General features: G+C 42.5%; 1 protein-coding gene across 1 annotated transcript; it reads left to right on the forward strand.

Moving 5' to 3' along the window:
* The first annotated feature begins 24 nt into the window (after positions 1-24).
* On the forward strand, positions 25-23,140 carry LOC135539812 (RNA-binding protein Musashi homolog 1-like). Its single transcript, XM_064965945.1, has 14 exons — positions 25-144; positions 636-676; positions 1,494-1,575; positions 1,729-1,813; positions 10,234-10,275; positions 10,939-11,031; positions 16,651-16,699; positions 17,752-17,834; positions 17,935-18,052; positions 18,487-18,567; positions 19,112-19,168; positions 19,945-20,001; positions 20,123-20,277; positions 20,611-23,140. The coding sequence occupies exons 1-14, from the start codon at positions 83-85 to the stop codon at positions 20,650-20,652; spliced, it is 1,047 nt and encodes a 348-aa protein (XP_064822017.1). The 5' UTR covers positions 25-82; the 3' UTR covers positions 20,653-23,140.
* The last annotated feature ends 807 nt before the right edge of the window (positions 23,141-23,947 follow it).

Raw genomic sequence — 23,947 nt, forward strand, 5'->3', positions numbered from 1 at the left:
TAGACAAACCACCCCCCTCAGCCACTGAGTCTGCAACTCTCACTGCCTTTCCTCACCTCATAGTCGGGAACAGAGGAACGGAATGGATACAGAAGGGAGCCAAATCAGCCTGTCCTCCGTGGACAACTCCCCCCACGACCCCTGGTAAAGCTCTCACACCGTCTCACTTGCGTCTCGGCCTTACTTGCTTCTATATGTGAGATAACCGCGGAGTTTGGTTTGTGTGGAGTCCACCCGAGCGCGGAGACAAAAGACAAGCATGCTTGTTCTGATGTGCTCTACCTCTCCAATGCGGTCCGCTCAACTGTGTATTACTGCCGCTCAACCGCGCAGGATCTATCTCTTGTTTATTTCTGCTATTTTCTTTTGAGTAAGGAGATGGCTACGATTGCAACAACTTTTCCTTTCCATTTGGAGAGCACTGGCTGGTTTCATTATCTTCTCGTGGGAATTATAACGACCCGATTTGACCACTCGAGCCTTCACAACATGGCCGATTTTCTTTTTACTTTATTTATGTTATTTTGTAGGCCTATATATATCTATTAATTGTAGTTTGTTTTTAATCTCTGATGCCTGTTTTACGGGAATATGTTGTTCTACACCACTTACTCTCGCCTCTATCTCCCATTCAGCAAAATGTTCATCGGGGGTCTCAGTTGGCAGACAACACAAGGTGAGCTGTCCCGCGAGCGACTTTTCAAAGTCCCTGGATGCAAATATAATACATAGATTGTTATTATTACTCGCTTATATACTATTTATACAGTAATTAAACCCATTGTTTACTATGTGAAGCTTCCGTAAGTTTGTTAAAAAAGGACAGTTGATAGTTTAGGCTATACGCTGCCGAAATCAAAGCTTCCATTCAACGAGAATCCGTAGGCCTGGCCTACGCATGATTTAGACTAGGCTGAAACAGAGAGCCTAGACAATATGCGATTAACGTTCTAAATCAGTATAAAATCATGTAGCTTTATTTTGAAATCACTGTATATTATTTGGAGGGTCTGTTACCCGATGTAACAACTTTTTTTATTTTGATATTTGATTGAAGCAGAACTTCGTTGCTTTTGCAATTATTGGGGTGTTTTTTGTGTGTGTGATATCGCGGTGTTGCGCTTGTTACAGCGTTAGTAACGCCATTCAATTCAAAATAATACTGTTTGTCTAAAACTCAGTGTTTGTTAACGGTGTTGCCTATAGGTTGATGTCAAATATTGGCTATATTCATCGTATTTGTATACCCTAAGTTATCACAATTGTAAAGTAAACATTGTCGTATCATCATATTATAGCCATGGACTGTCAACCTAGGCAGAGTTTAATCTACCCTTATCCTGTTTTCGATGAATGACGTCGCGACAGACGAACAACATCGCGGTCTTGCTCATTTGCGTTGTCTGTTTTCGTTTATCTAAATCAGTTATTATCGTATACACTCAAAGGACATGTCGTCTTTGGAAAACTGTTTGACCATATATTTTTTATAGAGGGATTGAATGAATACTTCTGTAAATTCGGCGAGGTGAAGGAGTGTATGGTGATGCGAGATCCCGTTACGAAGAGATCGAGGTAAGGAGGCTGCGCGCCTCAGCATCTCTATCATAGGCGCGCACTCATGGGTTTCTTTTCTTTTCAAAAAGAACATGATTTTGCGGTCAGAGGTTGAGTTTTGTTGTGTCGGACTGTTATTATAATTCAATGCATTGTGCTTTTTCCCCCCAGGGGATTCGGGTTTGTAACATACATAGACCAGGCTGGTGTGGATAAAGTTTTGGCACAAAACAGACATGAGCTGGATTCTAAAACAGTAAGTTTATGCTTGCCTAAATGCACAAACAACATTATTGCATATGGGGAAATTGTTCACATGCTATAAATAATAGTCCTAAATAATTTTGTTATGGCATACATCTATAACATTGTCTATATTTGATATGGATGCAGTTTTTCTTGGTAAGTCTTTTTCTTCTGCCATGTTATGCCATAATGTTATACACCATGTGGTGTATGAAAAGGTTGGCCCTGGTAGGAATGTTTAGGAGAGTCTATGGGCGCCTCCCTCTCCTCCCCTCCCACCAAATCCTGGTTTAGGGTGCATGACATGAAAGCGTTCTTTCTTGCTGTTCATCGCCATGATTACCTGGGGACCGAGACGGGGAGGAAGAGGCTCTCTCTCACTCCAAAAAGAAAGAGTTAAAAAACGTTAGGGCTGTGAAACATATTAAAGAAGTTGAGTTGTACGTTTGTAAAACCATTAAGTTTTAAGGGGGTCATCAAAAGTAAAGAACTGTTTTAGATTAAGTTAATTCAACAACAACAAAAAGTTTTACCCGAATATTGGTGTCGACTAGTCCCCGAGTTCAGTCCCGGCATGGAATAACTAAAAAAAAAACAAAAACAACTTATAATTAGAATGTTGATTTGAATGGTAATGTCATTCTAATTAAATGCATAACACTATAGTCTCTGAAGCATACCGGTGATGCTACATAGAGTAACATAATCGTTGATGAAGCTTACAGCACACAGCTTTGTCAGCCATGTGGGTGTGTCTCCATCCCCCAACCCCCTCAATACACACTCTCATATGTGCGCACACAGTACTGTTATACACACACACTGCCTGGCCCTAAAGGGACAACATTTGACAGTGAAAGGTGAGAGCGAGTGGGGGAGGATGTAGCATGGAAAGGCTAGTTTGGTTACACGAAGCAGGTCTGTTGCCCTGGGAGAAATCAGTCACAGGGGATATTATGGTGACTCCACAGCCTTGTGGGACTTATGTCTCCATAACAACTCTCTTCTAGCATTTGAAGATGAATGCAGAATGTACTGCCACCAACAATGCAAAGTCAACCCATGGACAATAGCATCTGCGGCGATAACTTAAATAATGGCAGTGATTGTAGTACGTTGTTTTACAGGTCCTTAATTATATGGAATTGGACTTGAGTTTTTCAATTACAATTAGTCGCTTAAATGTGGTTCCCATTTTATGATGTAATAAAACCCATAGGAGAATGTTTCAGAAAGGAGCAAATGCACTGATGTTATTGCTACAATCTGGATTCTAGAGTAATCACAGTAAAATTTGTTTTATAGTCAACATATTGTCAGAACATAGAAGTATGTTTTTGAAGGCATTGAGTTTGATTCACTAAACCACTAATCCAAATGTATCACCTGTTCAAGACAGATACAAATACTATTAAGTTAAATATCCTATAAATATATCGCACCATTTATATTTTCTTGTATGCTTGACCAAGGTGGAAATGTGTTTTTGTGTAACCCTTTAGTATTTTACACTTCAGAGCTGGTTTGACATCAGTAGAAGTAGAGTGTCATGGAATATATCTGTGGATCCTAGTTACAGTAGGTCTTGTATTGTCAGAAGTCTGATTCTTGAATATCTTGAGGTAGGTGAGCTTTGAGGACCTGGCCTCCACTATGTCGATGTGTGTGTACGCTACGCATGCATGTGTAAAGGTGTGATGGTCAATAGGGTTGAATGGTCGACTAGGCAGGGACATCGTTATTGAAAAATACCATTGTATTTTGATAGATTACAATATTTTGCTGCAGCTCACAGTGTTATGTTTGGTGTGCTGAAATGGTCCAGTGTGCTGCTTTTTTTAAAGTATTGGAGAAGCATAACATATAGTAAGTCAATTGATAAATTATGGTACTGTGTACTTGGAAGAAAAATGGACTCAATGTCATTGTTCCCAAATCCCTTTCTATCTCTCACTTTTTTCTCTTCAATTGTTTTTTCATTTCTCAATGACTCTCACCTTCTCTCTCACTGACTATTTACATCGTTCAGTCTGTCCACTTGTACCATCTCTTCTCCTTTTCTCATTAACCTTTACCTTCCCAACAGTCTCCATCCAAACCGTTTCCCCCTCTCTCTCCCTTGTCGTGGCTATTGTTTGACCAGCATGAGATGAGAAGGAGAGTGAAATTCCTTTCTGGAATTAATTTCATGCTCACCCCATGGAGGGTGAGAAAGAAACGGAGAGAGAGAGAAAGGACAAGGTAAATGAGACGTTTTGGCAGTAGGAATTTGGGCCAAGTGTAAGCACTCTGAAAAGCGGTGACAAAATGTGTGACACAGTGAAAACAAAGAGCTAGGGACAAACAGAAGAGTGGTGCTTTATTTTGTTTTACCAACTACATGATTATGAAAGTCTATGTTACTTTTTGTAATGTGGATGGAAAATATAGCACTGTCTAATCATATATAAGGCCAGAATGTGTGCGGATAAAACATATTTGATTAAATTATGCAGGGATGACACGGGGAAATTTGCGTGAAAATTTGAGTTACTCGCCCATATCTCAAGTTAGGCCTTCGGCCCTCAGGAACCAACATCTAGACAACTTTCATGTTGTTATTGACAATGACAGTATTGACCAATGTAATGCTTTTTTATGAGTGAGGCAGATTGGTAATGTTGCTTGAGCATGAAGACAGAGTTCTACTTGTTTGGCTGCTTCAGAGGCCTTCACCACATGGCAGCAGTGTGATGTAGTGCTTCGTCTGGTCTAGAACAATCCAGGGTCGTGTTCATTAGGGCACGCAGTGGATTGAACATTTTTTTTATTTTTTTTGCTATGGAACATTTGTATTTCTTATTGGAATAGTCCAGGTAGTCCCTCCCCATTTCAGTCAGTTTTCTTCCAATTGGTTCCTAATGAACTCGACCCTGGTTCCATTTTGTCTATGCAAAACAAATCTAGTCTATTACTAATAGGCTTTATCACATCAAATCAGTGTCACTAGTACAAAGTGAGTTTGGATTGAATGGATTTCCTATCCACGCAGTCACATTCCAAGCCTACACAAATTATTTAGAATTTATCATATTTTTTGTTCTAGCCCAACATAGCCAATTCTACCAATCAGTTGATTGGGTATGTTAGTGTTGCTGCATTGAATATACCTCAAGAACAGTGAGAAAGATCTTTGGTTACACTCATTATTTTGTTTGAAGGTCTAGTCATAAACTGCTCATGAACGTTATTATATGTACATAGTTAACCATTGCATTAGATTAATACATGATAATGTTGGTTATGCTTGAGGCAGATTACTGGCCTGTGTAATATTGCTTTATACATACATGTATTTACTTATTTTCATACATAAAGTACCAGCCAAAAGTTTGGACACACCTACTCATTCAAGGGTTTCTCTTTATTTTTACTATTCTATGTTGTAGAATAATTGTGAAGACGTCAAAACTACGAAATAACACATATGGAATCGTGTCATAACCAATTAAAAAAAACGATTTTTTTTTGTTGCTTTTAGATTCTTCAAAGTAGTCACCCTTTGCCTTGGCGACAGCTTTGCACACTCTGGCATTCTCTCAACCAGTTTCACCTGGAATGCTTTTCTAATAGTCTTGAAGAAATTCCCACATATGCTGAGCACTTGTTGACTGCTTTTCCATCACTCTGATCCAACTCATCCAAAACCATCTAAATTGGGTTGAAGTCGGGTGATTGTGGCGGCCAGGTCATCTAATGCAGCACTCTATCAATCTCCTTCTTGGTTGAATAGCCCTTATACAGCCTGGAGGTGTGTTGGGTCATTGTCCTGTTGAAAAACAAATGATAGTCACACTAAACGCAAACCAGATGGAATGGCGTATCACTGCAGAATGTTGTGGTAGCCATGCTGCTTAAGTGTGCCTTGAATTCTGAATAAATCCCAGACAGTGTCACCAGCAAAGCACCTCCACACCTCCTCTTCCATGCTTCACGGTGGGAACCACACATGCGGAGATCATCCGTTCACCTACTCTACTCTGCATATCACAAAGACACGGCGGTTGGAACCAAAATCGGACAGATTTCCACCGGACTAATGTCCATTGTTTGTGTTTCTTGGTCCAAGCATGTCTCTTCTTATTATTTGTGTCCTTTAGTAGTGGTTTCTTTGCAGCAATTTGACCATGAAGGCCTGATTCATGCAGTCTCCTCTAAACAGTTGATGTTGAGATGTGTCTGTTACTTGAACTCTGTGAAGCATTTATTTGGGCTGCAATTTATGAGTCTGGTAACTCTAATAAACGTATCTTCTGCCGCAGAGGTAACTCTGGGTCTTGCTTTCCTGTGTCGGTCCTCATGAGAGCCAGTTTCATCATAGCACTTGATGGTTTTTGCGACTGCACTTGAAGAAACTTTCAAAGTTATTTAAATGTTCCGCATTGACTGACCTTTATGTCTTAAAGTAATGATGGACTGTTCTTTGTCTTTGCTTATTTGAGCTGTTCTTGTCATAATCTGGACTTGGTCTTTTACCATATTGGGCTCTCCCTTGTATATCACCCCTACCTTGTCACAACACAATTGATTGGCTTAAACCCATTGAGAAGGAAAGAAATTCCACAAATTAACTTTTAACAAGGCACACCTGTTAATTTAAATGCATTCCAGATGATTAGGTCATGAAGCTGGTTGAGAGAATGCCAAGAGTGTGCAAAGCTGTCATCAGGGCAAAGGGTGGCTACTTTGAAGAATCTGACATATAAACAAAAAAAGTTTGTTTAATAGTTTTTTGGTTTCCACATGATTCCAATTGTGTTATTTAGTTCTGATGTTTTCACTGTTATTCTATAATGTAGAAAATAGTAAAAAGAAAAACCCATGAGTAGGTGTGTCCAAACCTTTGTCTGGTACTGTACATGAATAGGCAGTTTACTGATAATTAGCAATTATAGAGCAGTTTAGTGAAACCACAGGCCTTGTTAACCGTGCTAGGCCTGGTCAAAGTTAGTTAGCAGCAATGCTAAATGGCTCACCGAGAATATATATATATTTTTTCATAATGGAAAACTCATCACCAGACTCAAGAGCAAGAATAGAAATTTAGCACGCCAACAAAATCCACACATCGCAACGATTCAAATCTGATCATTGAATTTGATTGTTTGTCTGTTCACGGACTGAATATTGATTGGACTCCGTATGGGTTGGGAACCAGGTTAGCATTAGCAGCTAGCACTGTCCCAGGTCATGGCTCTATCGAGATTAGCTCTCTGGTGCTGACAGGGGCAGAGGAGACAAGAGGGGGTGGAGGGGAAGATGGAAGGGAAAAGCAAGAGAGTCCCAGCCCTGGTCTGTACAGGTGTAGGATCTTAATTTGAGCCAGTTTGCTACAGCAAGAAAATAATCCTGCAGACACAGAAAATCTGGCATTATTTTAATTCTAATTAATGGACATTTTTTTGTAGAGGTTGATACATTTTTCGTAAGAGAAAATAAAGTATTTTTAAACATCAAATACACTACAAGTTTTACATTTCCTGCATTGCAGCAGGAAGGTTCCCCTTCAACAGGGTGATCAAATTAAGAAACTACGTCTGTAATTAGTATGGATCTCAAAGGCACCTAATCCGATTGAAGGAAACAAACTGGATTGCGATTCCGAAGTAAAGCCTCATCCCTGAGTGTGTACCTGCCCTCCTGAAGGAAGTGATAAGTCGCACACACGTACATGCACAAACACATTGGTTGTCCTAGCCAAGACTGTGTAGAGTAGGGGGCCTCATTAGTGGACTTCGTTAACTAATTACTCTGCAATTGTTCAGCTGTGCAGATTGACCCCAATGGCCCAGACCCAAATCAAATTGCCGCCCACAAAGTGACATGCCTGCCTCGCTACCTTCCAAACTTCTTAGTATGGTTGCTTCTAAACAGGTGTATTTTATAAAGTTTTGAATTAGGATAGGATAGAATAGCACACTTTCGTCAACTGTTTGTGTTTTCCTGGCCACATTATTTTTATTGAGTGAATGTGTTAGTAAAATCAGCGCATGTTGTGCGTGTGTGTGTTTTATGTGTTTAACCGCACGATAAGGGTGTGTGAGTGGGGAGTAGTTGGCCGAGCCCCTGTTCCTCTGCGGGTCCATCTGTTTTGTCCCCTTTTGTCCTGTTAATTAATGAAATCAGAGGGGCTGCCCGCTGGGCCAGGACTCCCTGCTCACAAATGGGCGGCCCATTTTCTCATGTGGAGTTTTTGTTTTACAATGAATAGCCACTCTCTCTCTCTCTCCTCTCTCACTCCATCTTTCGCCGTCTCCCTCGGTCTAGACCTAGCTCCTTCTCTCTTTGCTTCTTTTTCGCCCTCTCCTTCACTTAATCAAACTCCTCTCTTTGATTTAGTTATGTCTTCACTATGTCTTTATTTAGTTCATTCTTTCTTTCTTGCTCATTCAACCTCTTCCCCCATTCCTTTTCCTTAAAACCCGCACATACACACAATGAAAATACATTTAAAAAAACTAAAGAAACCAAAAGTGTAGCCTAACAGAAGTGCTGTGAGAGTATAATGTGAACGTTGTAAGATTACGATTTTTTAGGTTCTCTGCTTTGCGACGTGTTGGCGACCATGTGCTAATGATGATTTGTAATGCCTTCACTTTGCTTGTTTGTTTCAGTTTTAAACATGTCTGGATGGGTTTGGCAGTTTGAGGTGACTATCGGATGTAGTCTAGTCTTGTCTTAACACAAACAACTAAACCAATAGGCTCTGGCTTGATGGGATCCTCCTCTGCTCTCTAAAACCCATCAGGGTTGTATGTCACAAGGCAGCATGAACAAGTCAGCCGGCTAACATTTATAAACACTCCATTATAACGGTATTAATATCAGTTATTATGAAGAAAGAGTGTTGAATACGAGTTATTAAAAGTCAGTTATACCATATGCCATTTTAAGGCGTTCTTCCGCGGTCAAGGACATTCCGAGTTGTTTCTGAATATTTATGAACGTTAGCTGGCTCATTGCTCCTGGTTTGTGGAATACGCCCATTTGGGCTGAAGTAAAAGAGTAGCATGCTGAGTCTTCCATAGAGACCGTAGTGTAGGCCTACGCTCACTGTACTATCTGTACCTGTGCTGCTGTTTACTACGGTCTGTTCTCAGTGCTGTAGATCTGTACCCCGTTGTTACTTCATAATGTGATGATACTAAACCGCATGGCATGATGTAGCCTATAGCACTCTACTGTAGTAGTCAAAACTTTGTCCAAAATAGACTTAGGGGTGTTGGTCCTTGGCTCTTTGTTGTGTTTTTCTATCTTTGTGACAAACATGCTTTATTTTACTGATTTCTGAGCAGTAGAGGGGACATGAGCGCACTTGACAGGAATATTTTGAAAAATAAAATGCCACTTAACTACTGGGATGCTCGGGCTCTTGTTTGACCCAATCAGTGTCATTATAGACACATGTATTGGGTGACAAGGATGAGGTAATCAGTTGAGTTCATGGTTTCGTCCCAGCATTTGGAGTAAACAAGAGACAGAGTCCAAAAGGTGCCCAGGTGCTTAACAATCGAGCTGTTGTTCCACTCTCTGTAGTCACCTTCCTTCGTCAACTCTGAAGCCAGCTGGAGAGGACAGTCCTCCTCTCCGTCCAACACCGTGGGGTGAGGAGGAGTCTCTTCCGTCTCACTCAAACAGCAGCCATTGCTGCTCCTCAGCTTGTCACCATAATATATAATAAATGCTATATGTCATTTAGCAGATGCTTTTATTCAAAGTGACTTACAGCACAGTAAGTACATAGCTTTTAGTATACAGTATGTAACCCCGGCAGGAATCGAACCCACAACCCTGGCGTTGTTTGAGCCATGTTTATACCAGCTGAGCCTCCAAGACCGCGGACCATGATTTGACTAGAAAGACACGTGAGAAACCTGAGCCTTTATGCAAATCCTCCATGGCTTACAATGCTGTGCACAGAAGCTTTTTTTCTCCCGTTGGAATTACAGTGCCTGTGAATATCAGTGTCGACATGAGTCTATTCCTTGATATACTGTATGAATTTAAAGTGTTGTTGTGCTGCAATTATACAGCGATATGCTAGCCTGGTCCCAGGTCTGTCTGTGCTGTCTTTCCAACTCATATAGTCTGACCATAGGACTTGGCAAGACAGAATAAACAGATCTGGGACCAGGCTAGTGGTATGTAGTCTGCCACTGCATTGGAGAAAGTAATATGTTTCCAGTGTATCACAGGTTTGGGGGCTGTCATAGAAATGGAATGTAATACCTCTCAAATACCGGAAAAGTTTGTATCCTTAAAGTTTGTGGTCCATTGCCTTGAACTGTGAGTCACCATTACTCGTGAGTGGTAATATGGTCTCCAAATGTTTTTGTCCACCAGTTTCTAACTCTCACTCTCTCTCTCACTCTCTGTCTCCCCTCTCTCCAGATTGATCCCAAGGTGGCATTTCCTCGTAGAGCCCAACCCAAGGTGAGTTCTCATCCTTAATGGGGTTTAACCCTGGAAGCCAAAGTGACGTCACAGCCGTCATGTCCTATCACGGGAGACCCGCCTGCCGCACCAGGTTTAGGGCAACAAGTGCAGGAATCCACCCCACCCTCAGCCGACTACTATACTACCCCTATACATAAGGGGGGGGGGGGGGCTCTGCCAGCCTAAAGACACACATACATACGCACACAGTCTTAATATTAAGTCTTCATGCAGAGTCACATTTTGTATTTACATTGAAATAAATTGTGTTATTGCTGTACTATGTGGTTCCGAGTGGCTGGCAACCCCCTCCCTAGCTCCCTAATGGTGCAGGGGTCTAAGGCACTGCATTGCAGTGCTCGAGGTGTCACTACAGACCCGGGTTCGATCCCGGGCTGTATTACAAGTGGCCGTGATCGGGAGTCCCATAGGGCGCCGCACAATTGGCCCAGGTTAGGGGAGGGTTTGGCCAGGGGGGCTTTACAAGTAGGCCATCATTGTAAATAATATTTTGTTCTGAACTGACTTGCCTAGTTCAATAAAGGTTAAATAAAAATAATATATATATTTGTACTGCTTAACAGTACTATCTTAAGTCATCTAGCCTTTTCAATGTGTTGTGTATTAATGACCGTGTGTACTCTTTCTTTGTGTTGTTAGTTGGTGACCAGGACAAAGAAGATCTTTGTGGGAGGCCTCTCAGTGAACACAACCATCGAAGACGTCAAGCAATACTTTGACCAGTTTGGAAAGGTAAATGAAGCACTGTGTTCAGACACGTTTGTTGACATGCTGTTGCTGCAAATGACATTACATGTACTCTATATCTCGAATCAGGAGCTGTTCTCCATTTTGCCAAGATCAACTTCAGACAAAGTTTCTCTAAGTGCCCTCGGTTTTTTCATTCAATTTTCCCTCATGTTTTCTCAGCCTATTTGTCTCCCTGTTTCTCTCTCTCTCTCTCTCTTTTCTCTTTCTGTTTCTCTCATTCCACATTTGGGTAAGAGACACGGTAAGCGTGGCTAATTTCAGAGACCAGTTGAAAGGGGTGAAGGAGAGAGGGAAAGAGGGAGGGAACACAACAGCATTAGTTCTAATCGATATTAGCATTTCTGTCTTCCATTTTGCTCCCGTTGCTGTTGTTTGAGTTGCTTCGTCTGTTCCATCTTTCTTCAAGCCAGTTAAGCCTATTTGAATGAAATGCAGTGAAAGGCAAACGCATGCTGGGATGACAGAGGGATGGCTTAAAAGAGAGAAAGAGGGAAGGGGGGAGAAAGAGGGGTGAAGAGAGTGAAGAGGCACCTCCTGGAGAGAGAGAGAGAGAGAGAGAGAGAGAGAGAGAGAGAGAGAGAGAGAGAGAGGTGTACTCGGGAAGGGAAGTGTTTTCAAACTGCAGGGGAGAAGAGGAATGCATGAGAATGAGAAGAACCAACTCGTAGAACTGCGAAGGGGGGAAATGTAATGTCAGAAGAAAAGGTATTGTAACGGGATGAAGATCTGAACTGACCCCCCCAAAAGTTGACAAACTGTCTGGAATCAATGGGAAGAGGAAAATAGGAGGGTTTTTTCTTCAAGGGAGGGGTATTAGGGAGAGAACGAGTGAAGAAGTTTGACCTAGAAGAGAGGTGTAGTTAGGGAGGGAGGACATTGGCGAAGGGGAGGAGGAGGAGGAAGAGGGGGGGTCTCTAATTCTGAACTAATCTAATGCAACAGCTGCTCTTGCCACAAGATCCCCCCCCCGCACACACACAACCAACCTCAGTTCGTTGTCCCCCCATCCCAAAACACACTCTTATCCACTGCATCCCTCTCAGCCTGTTGCCTTGGTGACCTGCTTTTAGCCTTTGTCCCTTGGTAATTTAGCAATCTACTCGGAAAAAAATAAATATATGTAATGTGTGTGAGGCTTATACACATAAACACAAATGCACGTACTGGTCGGGCAGTCACACAGGTCTAACATTCACTGACTTAAAACAGTGTGTCCTGACTGTTGAGCAGCAGTGGACAGAGAACGTTCTAGAAAGACAGAATCACCATCTCCTTAATGGGACTTGATGATGTCACCTTGAGGGCGGAGAGAGGAAGAAACCGTTGGGTGTAAGAGAAGGAGAGGAAAAGGGTTAGAGGAAAGAATTCTGATGGAGGCTTGGATCTTGTGAAGTATCAGCCCCCACATAGGAGATGCTTGGGCCAAATTATAACATTGCAGATTTCCACATTGCGCTTCCAGCATTTGATTTCCACAGCAGAGTGTCTTGGAGAGAGTTTGTCACTTGATTTAGAAATGGGCAGTCTCGTGAAACCATCCGGCACACACACACACGCACACGCACACACACACACAGAACTGACAATTTCTTACCATTTTGTTTTGTACACTTCAAAATCAGATTAGCATTCTGTGAGCTTTTGGGCTTAAATGTGCATCAGTGTCAGTCTAGTGCAAAACGAAAGCCTTTTTGTCTTTGGTGTGATTGACCAACCGGATGTAACCGTACACGGGTTCCTCAAACGAGCTGATCCCACCGCTCACCGGCGGCCATGTTTGTCTGGGAAGCAGGTCAGAATCCCACAGAGACAAGTCTCGATTTACGCCCCTGCCGTGCCCGGCCAGAGGTCCGCTGTGCTCCCCGGCACTCTATCCCGACGTTCCCACTATCCTTTTCCCAGCCTTGCTCTCCCAAACAGTACTGGGAAGCCATTGGATAACACTGCCTCAAAGTACAGTGTAAAAACACAGCCGTGGTGCTTCACTTCGAAGAGTCAACAAACTATAGGCCTATCTTCACCCTTCCAAAATGGATGAAAGAGGGAGGGGAGAGATAGAGGGTGGACAGGACAGAAAGGAACAAGTTGGGCTCCAGTCAACCATGTGAGTTGGCGATTAGAGGGCTTCACTGGACACTTTGTCTGCCGGCCTGTTTGGAGAGATGGGTGGAGAGAGGGAGTGAAAGAGAGCGAAGGAAGAGTTAAACAGAGGTGAGAGGGGAAGACGGTTGAGGTGAATTAGACACTGACTGTGTTTGGATGTTTGAACTGAGGGATTGAAGCCCACATGTTCATTGCAAATAGGTCACGGTTTGTACTGTCTCGTAGCCAACGTAGCAGCAAACAGCGAACAGAGTTTTCTTCACTGGATGTTTACAAAGGGCTGCAAAATATTATTGGTTTGTCCAGTTTCTTTGAAATTGGTGGAAAGAGAACATTCCCGGATACAGAACATTCTGTGTGGAAAAAGTTGTCTGTCTCTACATTTCCAGCAGCTCTCTGAAACCATTCCCAGAAAGTTCTGTGACTGAACATGTTCTCAGAATGTTCCTGAAAAGCTTCTTGTCAATTTTTACAAAATGAGAATGTTATGTGACATGCTGTAAAGGTGCGAGCGTGAGTGTAAGCCGTGCTGAGGTAAATACAAGACGCTATAGTTCAGCCAGATTGTATTACACTTCTCTGGACACAGTGGACAACAGGTTGTTTCCCTATTGATTTTGTCGAGGAGGCTCTAACAGTAGGTCTAACACTTCCCACTAGGCACACACTGGTTGAATCAACGCTGTTTCCACATCATGTCAATTAAATTACGTTGAACCAACGTGGAATAGACGTTTGTGCCCAGTAGTTTTTGTTTTTTAGCACTGAAGACAATAAAGCTTACAAGATGTTAGCTAGCAAGTGAATTAGAATAAATCACAGTTAGCCATCCTCACTGAATACGGGTAAAGGTGACTGTTTTGTGTTCACACCTTCATGTGTCAGCCTAATACTAACGAATGGTTAGCGTCTAGAATAAATAGCGCTAATGCTAACTGGAGTCTACTTGCCTACTTGACCATGTAACACAACACTTATGATAACATGTCTCTGGTGCTGCAGCTGTCCACTTACTCTCCCTGTCCCGACTTTGCTGTGTCATTGGCTTTGGAGGACCGGAAGGGTGAAGAGTGGGAGGGGGGAGATAAAAACTGAATGAAGGACAGAGGGTAGACTGGGGGCGGGGGCTGTGTGTGTGTGAGAGAGAGAGATCATAGCGAGATCATAGCTCTGTTGGACTAACGGGTCTCCAACCCTGACCTTTTCTATATTCCATGCACACACGCAGTGACACACACACTCACTAGCACAGCTTGTGTAAACTTTGTTTATTAGATCATTCAAATAAACTAAATATATTGCCAGTGGTGGAAAAAGTACCCGATTGTCATACTTGAGTAAAAGTAAGGATACTTTAATAGAAAATGACAAGTAAAAGTGACAGTCACCCAGTAAAACCCTACTTGAGTAAAAGTCTAAAAGTATTTGGTTATACTTAAGTGTCAATAGTAAAAGTATAAATAATTTCAAATTCCTTATATTAAGCAAACCAGACGACACCATTTTCTTGTTTTTATTTTATTTACGGCTAGCCAGGGGCTCACTCTAACACTCTCACTGTTTCGTGAGTCCGCCAGATCAGAGGCAGTAGGGAAGACCAGGGTTGTTCTCTTGATAAGTGTGTGAATTACACCATTTTCCTGTCCTACTAAGCATTCAAAATGTAACAAGTACTTATGGGTGTCAGTGAAAATAGAAACAGTAAAGTTAAGTACAGATACCCTCAAAAGCTACTTTCAAGTATTTTTACTTCAGTACTTTAGTAATATGTACCGCTTTCATTAGGACACCAAATAGATGATCTCAAAGGTTAAACATCAAACTGGAGTCCAGAGCTCTCCTCCACTCACATTTCACCCTGTGTTAAGTCTCATTACGCTGATAGGTAATGAAAATAGGAATGCAGTCATGCTGTGTGTCTTAAGCGATGGTTATACTGATGATGTCTCTCACTGGAAAAACATGGAGTAGTTTCACAGTTCCTCTTTTAGAGGAGTTTGAGCTAACTTTCTTACCAGCAAAGGAGAGTAAAAGAGGGGGTGGGGTCAGCATGAATAGGGCTGCAGGGAGAAGAGTGGGAGAAAAAGAGGAGGGAAAGGAAGAATGAAAGGGGTGCGTGTTGACAAAACCCCCACTTCTCTTTGTTCTCTCTCTCTCCCTGCCTGCCTCTCCTTCTGTCTGTCTTTCTGTCCATCCAACCCTCACTCTCTCTCTCCCCCAAACTCTTTTATCCTTTTCACTCTCGACCCACTCTTTCGTATGCAACAATCCCCCTCCCATCCTTATTCTGTCCTGAACTATCTCTCGCCTCCTCTCTTTTCTGCGTCGCCACGCAAAATCCATTTTCTCTCCCTCTAGTAAGTCCTTTTTCAACTTTGTCCCTCTCTCTCAATTCCCCCTTTCACCCTTTCTCTCTCTCTCTTCCTCACACAGTTCTTTCACTCTGTAGTTCTATTCATAGTGAGAGTAGTGAGAGGAGGGTAAATTCTCCTAATTGAAATTATTTACAGGGTCTCCATGGGAATAGTAAACTTTGTGGAGAGGAGAACAAAGAGCTAGAGAACAGGACTCAAAAGCTTACCCCCCCCCCCCCGCCAAACATACACTGAGTGCACAAAACATTATGAACACCTGCTCTTTCCATGACATAGACTGACCAGGTGAATCCAGGTGAAAGCTACAATCCCTTATTGATGTCACTTGTTAAATCCAGTTCAATCAGTGTAGATGAAGGGGAGAAGGCAGGTTAAAGACTGATTTTTAAGCCTTGAGACATGGATTGGGTGTATGTGTGCCGTTCAGAGGGTGAATGGGCTAGACAAAATATTTAAGTGCCTTTGAACGGGGTATGGTATTAGGTGCCAGGCTCACCGGTTTGAGTCAAGAACTGCAACGCTGCTGGGTTTTTTACGCTTCACAGTGTATCAAGAATGGTCCACCACCCTAAGGACATCCAGCCAACTTGATACAGCATTGGAGTCAACATGGGCCAGCATCTCTATGGAACGTTTTCGACACCTTGTAGAGTCCATGCCCCGACGAACGAGGCTGTTCTGAGGGCAAAAGGGGGTGCAACTCAATATTAGGAAGGTGTTCCTCATGTGTTGTACACTCAGTGTATATATATATATTTACATAGAGAGTGCGAGAGAGAGCGAGAGAAAATATTCCCTCCTCGAACTTGGGAAGTGAAACACTGTTTAACTTTACAGAGAAAGAACGGCTGCCTCTTCTTGCTCCCCTTTTCCCTCCCACGCTTTTTCCTCTCCCCTGTACCCCCTTCTTTCTCTCCTCCTTTGTCACCTGTCACCCCCCTCATTCCCTTCCTCTTTCTCCATCTGTTAGCCCCCTCTCCTCTCTTGCTCCAAAGCACAGGACCTGAAGGAGGGACAATGAAGCCCCATGCTGTGTAATGGCCTGTGTGTGTGTGTTTGTCCAAGCTCATCTCTCTCTGTCTCTCTACCTCTCTCTCTCTCTCTATCGCTCTCTCCCTCATAGGTCGATGACGCCATGCTCATGTTCGACAAAACCACCAACAGACACAGAGGTATTGCCACGAAACACCAGTCGACACACACTCACATACACACACACACACACACACACACACACAAAAATCATTGTGATAATCTTCTCTCAGATCAGTTGGCAGACCATACTAGCTGGTTTGTTGGTGCAAAAGTAAACCTCTTGCATTGAGAAGGTATTGAAGAGCCTGATCCTTGGTTCAGCCATGCATGGAATGGCAGCATAGCACACATTGATTTGTAGTGTAAATAATGTTATGCGGAAACAAATGACATACATTAACACACATTATCAGACTCTCACACATTATTTAGACAAACACACACTCATGCCGATACACAGTATTTTAATGGGCGGGAGCTGTACTGGGCTGAGCTGGTTAGGCCATAGTTGTTGGAACCATGCTGGAAAGGACCATGTGAAAACAAAGTATCTGAGCCAATGGAGTACAGTTTGGGTCGGCCCTATAGTGTGAATCAGTCAGGGAGGAACAAGTAAAGGAAGGCGAGAAGGGTTAATTGGTCAGCTCGTTTAATCGGGGCTCAGGCTAAAACCTTAGCTAATACTCTACCCCATCCCCCTTTACCACGACGACAGATTGACAGTTAGGGCACGCAAACCCGGCTAAATCCCCTCACAGCCTCTTGAGGTGTGGGGGAGGGAAGGGAGAAGGAACATGTAATGGAGTAGGGAGAGAAAGGGGGAGAGACCAGGTGAGTCTCAATACTTTGATGGAGTCTCTGCTACCTTCATGTTCTGTCATCTGAAAGGGATTGAACAGATGAAAGCAATTTTTTTAAATATAATATGATTTGAGGGAGAGAAGGATGGGGGAAAGAAGTGTACAGGATATGAGGATAGGAAAGAGGACAGAGTGAGTATTAAACATGGGTTGTGTCCCAATCATTAGTTTCTTTCCTCGCCTCCTTCCCTCATCTCCTTTTCTTCCTTGGTGACCCCTAACCTGGAAGAACTGGACATGTGAAGTCATGATTGCATTCAGTTTCATAGAAAATGGAAACAAATGGCCATAGTGGAAAGTAAATCAGTCTGTGTTCCTGTGTCCGTCAGGTTTCGGCTTTGTGACCTTCGAGAATGAAGACATGGTGGAGAAAGTGTGTGAGATCCATTTCCACGAAATCAACAACAAAATGGTATGTAGGCAGGCCATGTGTGTATGTGCGTCAGTGTTGATAGTGAGGAGTGTGTGTGTCTATGTGCAGAATATTTCAAACCATTTGCATTCCACTCCAGGTGGAGTGCAAGAAAGCCCAGCCCAAGGAAGTGATGTCACCGACGGGTACGGCTCGAGGTCGTGCCAGGGTGATGCCCTACGGCATGGACGCCTTCATGCTGGGGATCGGCATGCTGGGTAAGAACAATAACGCTGTCATTTAGCTGCCTCTAAACACTCTGGAACCACAAAAAAAAAGCTTCTCAGAATAAGGGTGCTGGTCTAGGATCAGTTTTGCCTTTTTAACAATGAATATGATCTACAGTATATAACAGGGGAGACCTACTCAGAGACGCTCTATGAATTTGTGGCCAGAATTGGAGAGCAGGGCTGAAGAGATGGGAGGAGATGTAGAGGGGGATGTGTTTCAGTGGAATTCAAGTAGGCTATGGCCCGCAGTGAAGTCATAGTATCTTGCTCCGCCTACAGGTCAGTTATGGCAACAGCATGGTACTGAGTTATGGTGCTAGTTGCTACATGCTACATGAGGTCTAATATGAATGCAATAGAATCGTCTCCTTCAACCGTGTTCAGCTGTATCCCGATGGGTATTTATTTGTCTCTCTTCACAGGCTACCCAGGCTTCCAAGCAGCTACGTACGCTAGCCGTGGCTACCCTAGCATCACGCCTGGATACACCTACCAGTTCCCTGGTATATGAGAATCGCTCTCTCTGTCACACTTATTTATGTAGAGTATGAGTTACAGACGTACAGACGACTTGAGTCTGTTAATTATCCAAAGAACTAGGTTTGACAACAGAAACAATGCATTGGCCTAGTAATCATGTCAGATACATACTGATGTTAGTTTTACGCTAGGTGCCAAACACACAGACATGCCTACACGTTTTACTCCATGTATAAACGCATATGGCAGAGTCTGGCTGCTTGTAGAGTTGTATTTTGGTTTTGATGTCCTCCTCCTCTCCCCAGTCCTTTTCTCTACTTCCCCTCCCCTCTCATGTGAGAAATCATCTCTGCTGCACTTTAATCTCCCCGTTTTCTCTTTCTTCAACTCTGACCCCACTGCGCCTCCTTTCTCTCCTTCCCCTACCACCCTTCTCCCCTGTAGTCTCTCATACTTATTCTAAATTGCTGCCTGTGTGTGCACATGTGAGTGTGAGTGTGTGTGTCGATTGGCACGTGGATGGTGTTGGTATTAAAAAAAAGCGCTCTCTTGACATTTCTGTTCTAGAATTCCATTTAGAGAGGACCACCCTTCTGACATCATCCCACCCCTCTGAGCTCACAGGTCAGTCACTCCTCTAAGATCTACAGGTAGCTCACAATCTCTCTCTTTATAAGGCAACATTGCCAACCTGTGGCGGAATGGTGTAATGGCCCTCCTTTTTCCAATCTGGAAGGGTTCAATCCTAACTTTGATTTTTTTTTTTTATGTTTTTGATGAATCATGAAATTGACCCGAATAATGTTACGCTTGGATATTTTGGACACGGTTTCACCATCTTTAAAACTGTAAACTACCGGCCTTCCGAGTGGCGCAACGGTCTAAGGCACTGCATCGCCGTGCTAGAGGTGTCACTACAGACCCGGGTTAGATCCCGGGCTGTATCACAACCGGCCGTGAACGGGAGTCCAATAGGGTGGCGTGCAATTGGCCCTGTGTTGTATGGGTTAGGGGAGGGTTTGGTCGTGGGTGTCTTACTTGGCTCACCGTACTCTAGCGACTCCTTGTGGCAGGCCGGGCGCCTGCAAGCTGACCTCGGTCGTCAGGTGAACGGTGTTTCCTCTGACACATTGGTGTGGCTGGCTTCCGGCTTAAGCAGGCGTGTGTTAAAATGCACGGTTAGGCAGGTCATGTTTCGGGAAGACGCATTACTTGACCTTAACCTCCCAAGCCCGTTGGGGAGTTGCAATGATGAGTCTAGATTGAAATTGGGCAGAAAAAAGGGAAACTACCTGGCAATGAGATGTTTGCCAAACTTAATTTACACACTGCCAAACACTGTTTTGTAAGGCGACGTATAGGTAAAAGAAGACATCTGAAATTGTCCCTCTGTCCCTCAGCCATTCCACTGTCAGCCTATGGACCAATGGCAGCAGCAGCAGCAGCGGCTATGAGAGGTAGATAATTATCCTTCATCATTCTGCCTGTCAGTTGTCTATGTGTATGTGACTGACTGATTGACTGTCTGATTGACTGTCACTCTCTCGCTCTGTCTCTCTCCATCTCTCTCGCTCTCAGGTTCCACCCAGTCACGTAACGCAGGCTACCTGGGCACCAGCAGCCCTGGGCCAATGGCTGATCTGTATGCGGCAGCCAGTCAGGACTCAGCACTCAGCAGCTATCTCAGTGCAGCCAGTCCCGGCCCCAACTCAGGATTCGGCCACGGTCTTGGGGTACGTCACTATCATGTTTCACAACGGAAATTTGAGTAGTCTCTCCCAGGTTTAGTTTGTTTTCTTGCTTTTGGTGCCTAATGAATATGACCCATGGTTGGAATATCGTGAAGAGGGATCTATAAGTGTCAGCTAAAGGAGCCTGCTAGGTGGCATGTATCTGATGCTAGGGGAAACCAGGGATTTGTTTACCAGTTTTTAATATGGAAGAGTAAATTATATAATGACAAATCAATCAAATGTTGGCAATTTTGTAAACCATATCCTTTCTTCATTTCAAACTATCTACCAGCTGCTCTGTCTCTAATCGTCAGTGTGTCTTTTTTTTCCCAGGGTCCTCTTATCGCTACTGCCTTCACCAACGGTTACCACTGAGCAGATTTAGCAAATCACCGGGCACGGGAGGAGGTCCCTTCTGCTGACGAGCCAATCAAACTGCTGTGTGCCTACCCATGGCACAATCCGATTGGCGGCCACAGTTCAAACCCCGCACCCCCTGGCTCCCCCTGACTCCACCCACTGACTGAAGATCTTTTATTTTTTTTTTCTGTATCCTGTTTTCCTGTACTAATATCACTCCCTCTTCTCAATCCCTTGTTTCTCCTATCCTTTACCTTCACGTAGGTTTATTTAATTAGATTCCAATGCTGTTTCTTTTTTTAAATATCGCTCTGGCAGATAAATAAGTGAGAAAATAACATTTGTGGGTTACGCTCAAGGCAAACACAGATTCTGTCAGATATGTTTTGCTTTATATTTGAGGATTTTTTTTATTTAATCGCAATGTTTTGATGTATTGTCTGTTCCGTTGACCTCCCTTTAATGTATTACTGAGGTGAGATGGAGGAGGAGAGATGATTAGAGAGTGATGAACTGGTGTGTGGGATGGGGTCTCCTTGTCAAAAGGGGTACCTAACCCATTTAAACAGAGGAAGAACAAAAATTATGTAATTTCCATTTTTAACAAACGTGTCACAGAAAACATGAAAAGAAAACTAAAATGTATATTTTGATAGTTTTTAAAACAAAACATTTGTAATATTGAACACAATGATAATAATGATGATAATCGGTTAGATATTTTCTTCCGTAATTGGTTTTGAAAGGAATGTTTTATTTTCTTCCTGTAAAATATTGTATATAGATTTTGAGGGGAGGGTGAAGTAGGGGAGGATGAAGGTTGGTGTAGGGGAGGAGGGAGGGGATGTTGAACTTTGATCAGCAGGCGGGGTTACTATTAATCGTTTGGCGCCAATTTAACTGGAAGTCTGCTTAACTACTACAACAAATGTGTTGTACAGTGGCAGGTCATTTTCTATTTGAAAGTGGCTATCCCCTCAGCATTTGTTTGGTGTTTAGGCCAACAACATGCATTAGCAGGGTTGAGGACTAGATGATATTTGTAAATAAGACGAAATGATAGGACCCTTTTCATTAGATATTGGTATCAAAAAGAGAACATGCTTGAATTCTCACACAGTTGAGTCCCTTTCCTTTCATTTAGTTTCTTACTGTGAACATGCCAGTAACTGATTTCTATTGAATTGGACCCCTTAAAGGCACAGTCTTACCAAGTGACATAACCATAGAAATATTGTTACTTGAATGGGGGTTCCTGTTCTAGTCATTTTATTTCTATGGACCTGACATCCATGTATCCCTGAGAGATAAGGAAAAACTGAAGTGAGGCCCTGACGATTTTTAATTGGCTATGTTGAGGGTGCATGGTCGGGGTTAAGGGGGATTGGGTGGGATTTAATACAACTTTTTTGGGGGGAAAGTATATATATTTTTGCTCTATTTTCCTTCATTATGTTTTATTTTGTTTCTTGTTTCTTTCTTGCTGTTCTATGTACGGTCATACGGACCGTAGAAACAAATGAAGGACATATTTAACAAAGCAATTGACTCTTAAAAAAACGGTTACATCATGGTTGTATTTGTCTTCTGATGACCTTAGAAGGTGATTGTGTCATTATGTGTGAAGGTGTGATTGTTTGTGTGTGATGTGTGCGCGCACAATAGTGAGCTTGACGTATGGAATTAGCTAGATTCGAAAGTTGACATGACATGCATTTTTTGACTGCCATTTTGGTACTGAAATGTTTGGCTGGTTCCATTTTGGTCTAACACCACGTATCCTATGTGTCCTTTCAGATCTAGGGACTAGGGGCTAGGTAAACTGAAATGGAACGCAGCCTCTGTCCCAGTCAGTACAGAAAAGAGTTATACACAGACCAGTAGCTGGAATGGAGGAGGAGACATAGTGGAATTGTCCCCTTTCTTTTGACAGAGCTATTTCAATGAAAATCAAATGAATTTTGTTGATTTTCCACAAAGTCTTCCACTAAACATGAACAAGAATCTCCCATTTTATACTGGCTGGTATTGCCCTTTTCGAACTGGCTGGGGCACTACACAAAACTACTGCTGGACACGAACACTGTAACTTTCTAACTTTCAAAAAGCAATACGTTGTTTTTTATTTTAGGAATATTAATACTGCTATTAATGGCAATGGGAGTATGGATAATTCCATGGCATTAAGACTTTTTTTAAGAACAAAAAGGAAATTATATTTTTCTCTTGTCCGATTTCGTTCCCGGTGCACAATAATGATTCAGTGATGTTTAAGATGCTGGTGTTTTTGTTTGTTTATGTTGACGCTTTCTTCAGGGTCGGAAAAGGGGCAAGGCCTTGGTTGTTAAAGCTCCAAGTTCAAGGTCTTGACCAACACTGTAACTAAACTTTTATTTGGACTGTTCCCCACCCGCTTTATCTTATTGTATTTCCTTTTTTCTTTCTTTTCTCCTCTGGAAATGTCCATTTTAAAATTCCTAATAAATTATTTTAAAGCATTCCACTGAGATTGTGGTTCTGTTTTTTTTGTGTTTATTTTTACTTCTACAATTTCTTTGGCCCAGTGGAAATCTAATTAATGTAATACAAAAATCCCAATTAAAATCAGTCTGTTTATGCTAGAAATATCTGGGCTGCGTCTCAATCCACCACATCCGCCGTTTTAGCCCTTCTCGCCTGTGGTCAAAGGTGGCAGAGCTAGAGCAGTGTTTGTCAGACCATGAGACATCCTGAAAATTGGTCTTCTCACAAAAACGTCTGTAGCGTCCGAACGGTTTGGCCTACCACTATATTGAAAGATGAGACTCAAACACGATGGCATTCTCCGTTTTGCTCTAGGACTCGCCCACAAGCCTCACAAGACTCTTCTGAAGGTCCCCGGTACCATTTAAAAAAATAATGGAAGTATATATATGGAGATAGTTTAGTGCCTAAAATAAGGGAATAAATACATTAAAGAATTAAATAAAAATGGTTTCCTGGGCACAGATTCACAAAAACTTCTTAAGAATAAATGTATTCTTAATTAACTGATATCTTAACAATAGACTTAACAAGAAAGATAAGCAAAGTTACTATTCCTCTAAAAGGTTATTGGAAATTGTATTGCGCTCATTCTTATGCTTCTCCTTAAGCAAAAAGTTAAGAAGAAATTAGATTCTTGAAAATAAAGTTCTTGATTCCAAGACAGCTAAACCCTTGTCTTAAACTCAGGGCAATGAGAGAAAAAGCTCATGAAAGCAATGGAACATGTTTAATTCACTCAAACTTCATCTGAAAGTTTCAGTATTTATTATTTTAAACACAAGAA

The sequence above is a fragment of the Oncorhynchus masou genome, chromosome 5 (genome assembly GCF_036934945.1).
Source record: "Oncorhynchus masou masou isolate Uvic2021 chromosome 5, UVic_Omas_1.1, whole genome shotgun sequence".
In the NCBI taxonomy this organism is placed as follows: Eukaryota; Metazoa; Chordata; class Actinopteri; order Salmoniformes; family Salmonidae; genus Oncorhynchus; species Oncorhynchus masou.

What these genes read in the sequence shown, in the direction of transcription:
- LOC135539812 (XM_064965945.1), top strand. Translation starts at nt 83, where the DNA reads ATGGATACAGAAGGGAGCCAAATCAGCCTGTCCTCCGTGGACAACTCC. An exon ending in AACTCCCCCCACGACCCCTG is followed by an intron (nt 145 to 635) that starts GTAAAGCTCTCA and finishes TCTCCCATTCAG; the next exon opens with CAAAATGTTCATCGGGGGTC. An exon ending in AGCAGCAGCGGCTATGAGAG is followed by an intron (nt 20,002 to 20,122) that starts GTAGATAATTAT and finishes TCTCGCTCTCAG; the next exon opens with GTTCCACCCAGTCACGTAAC.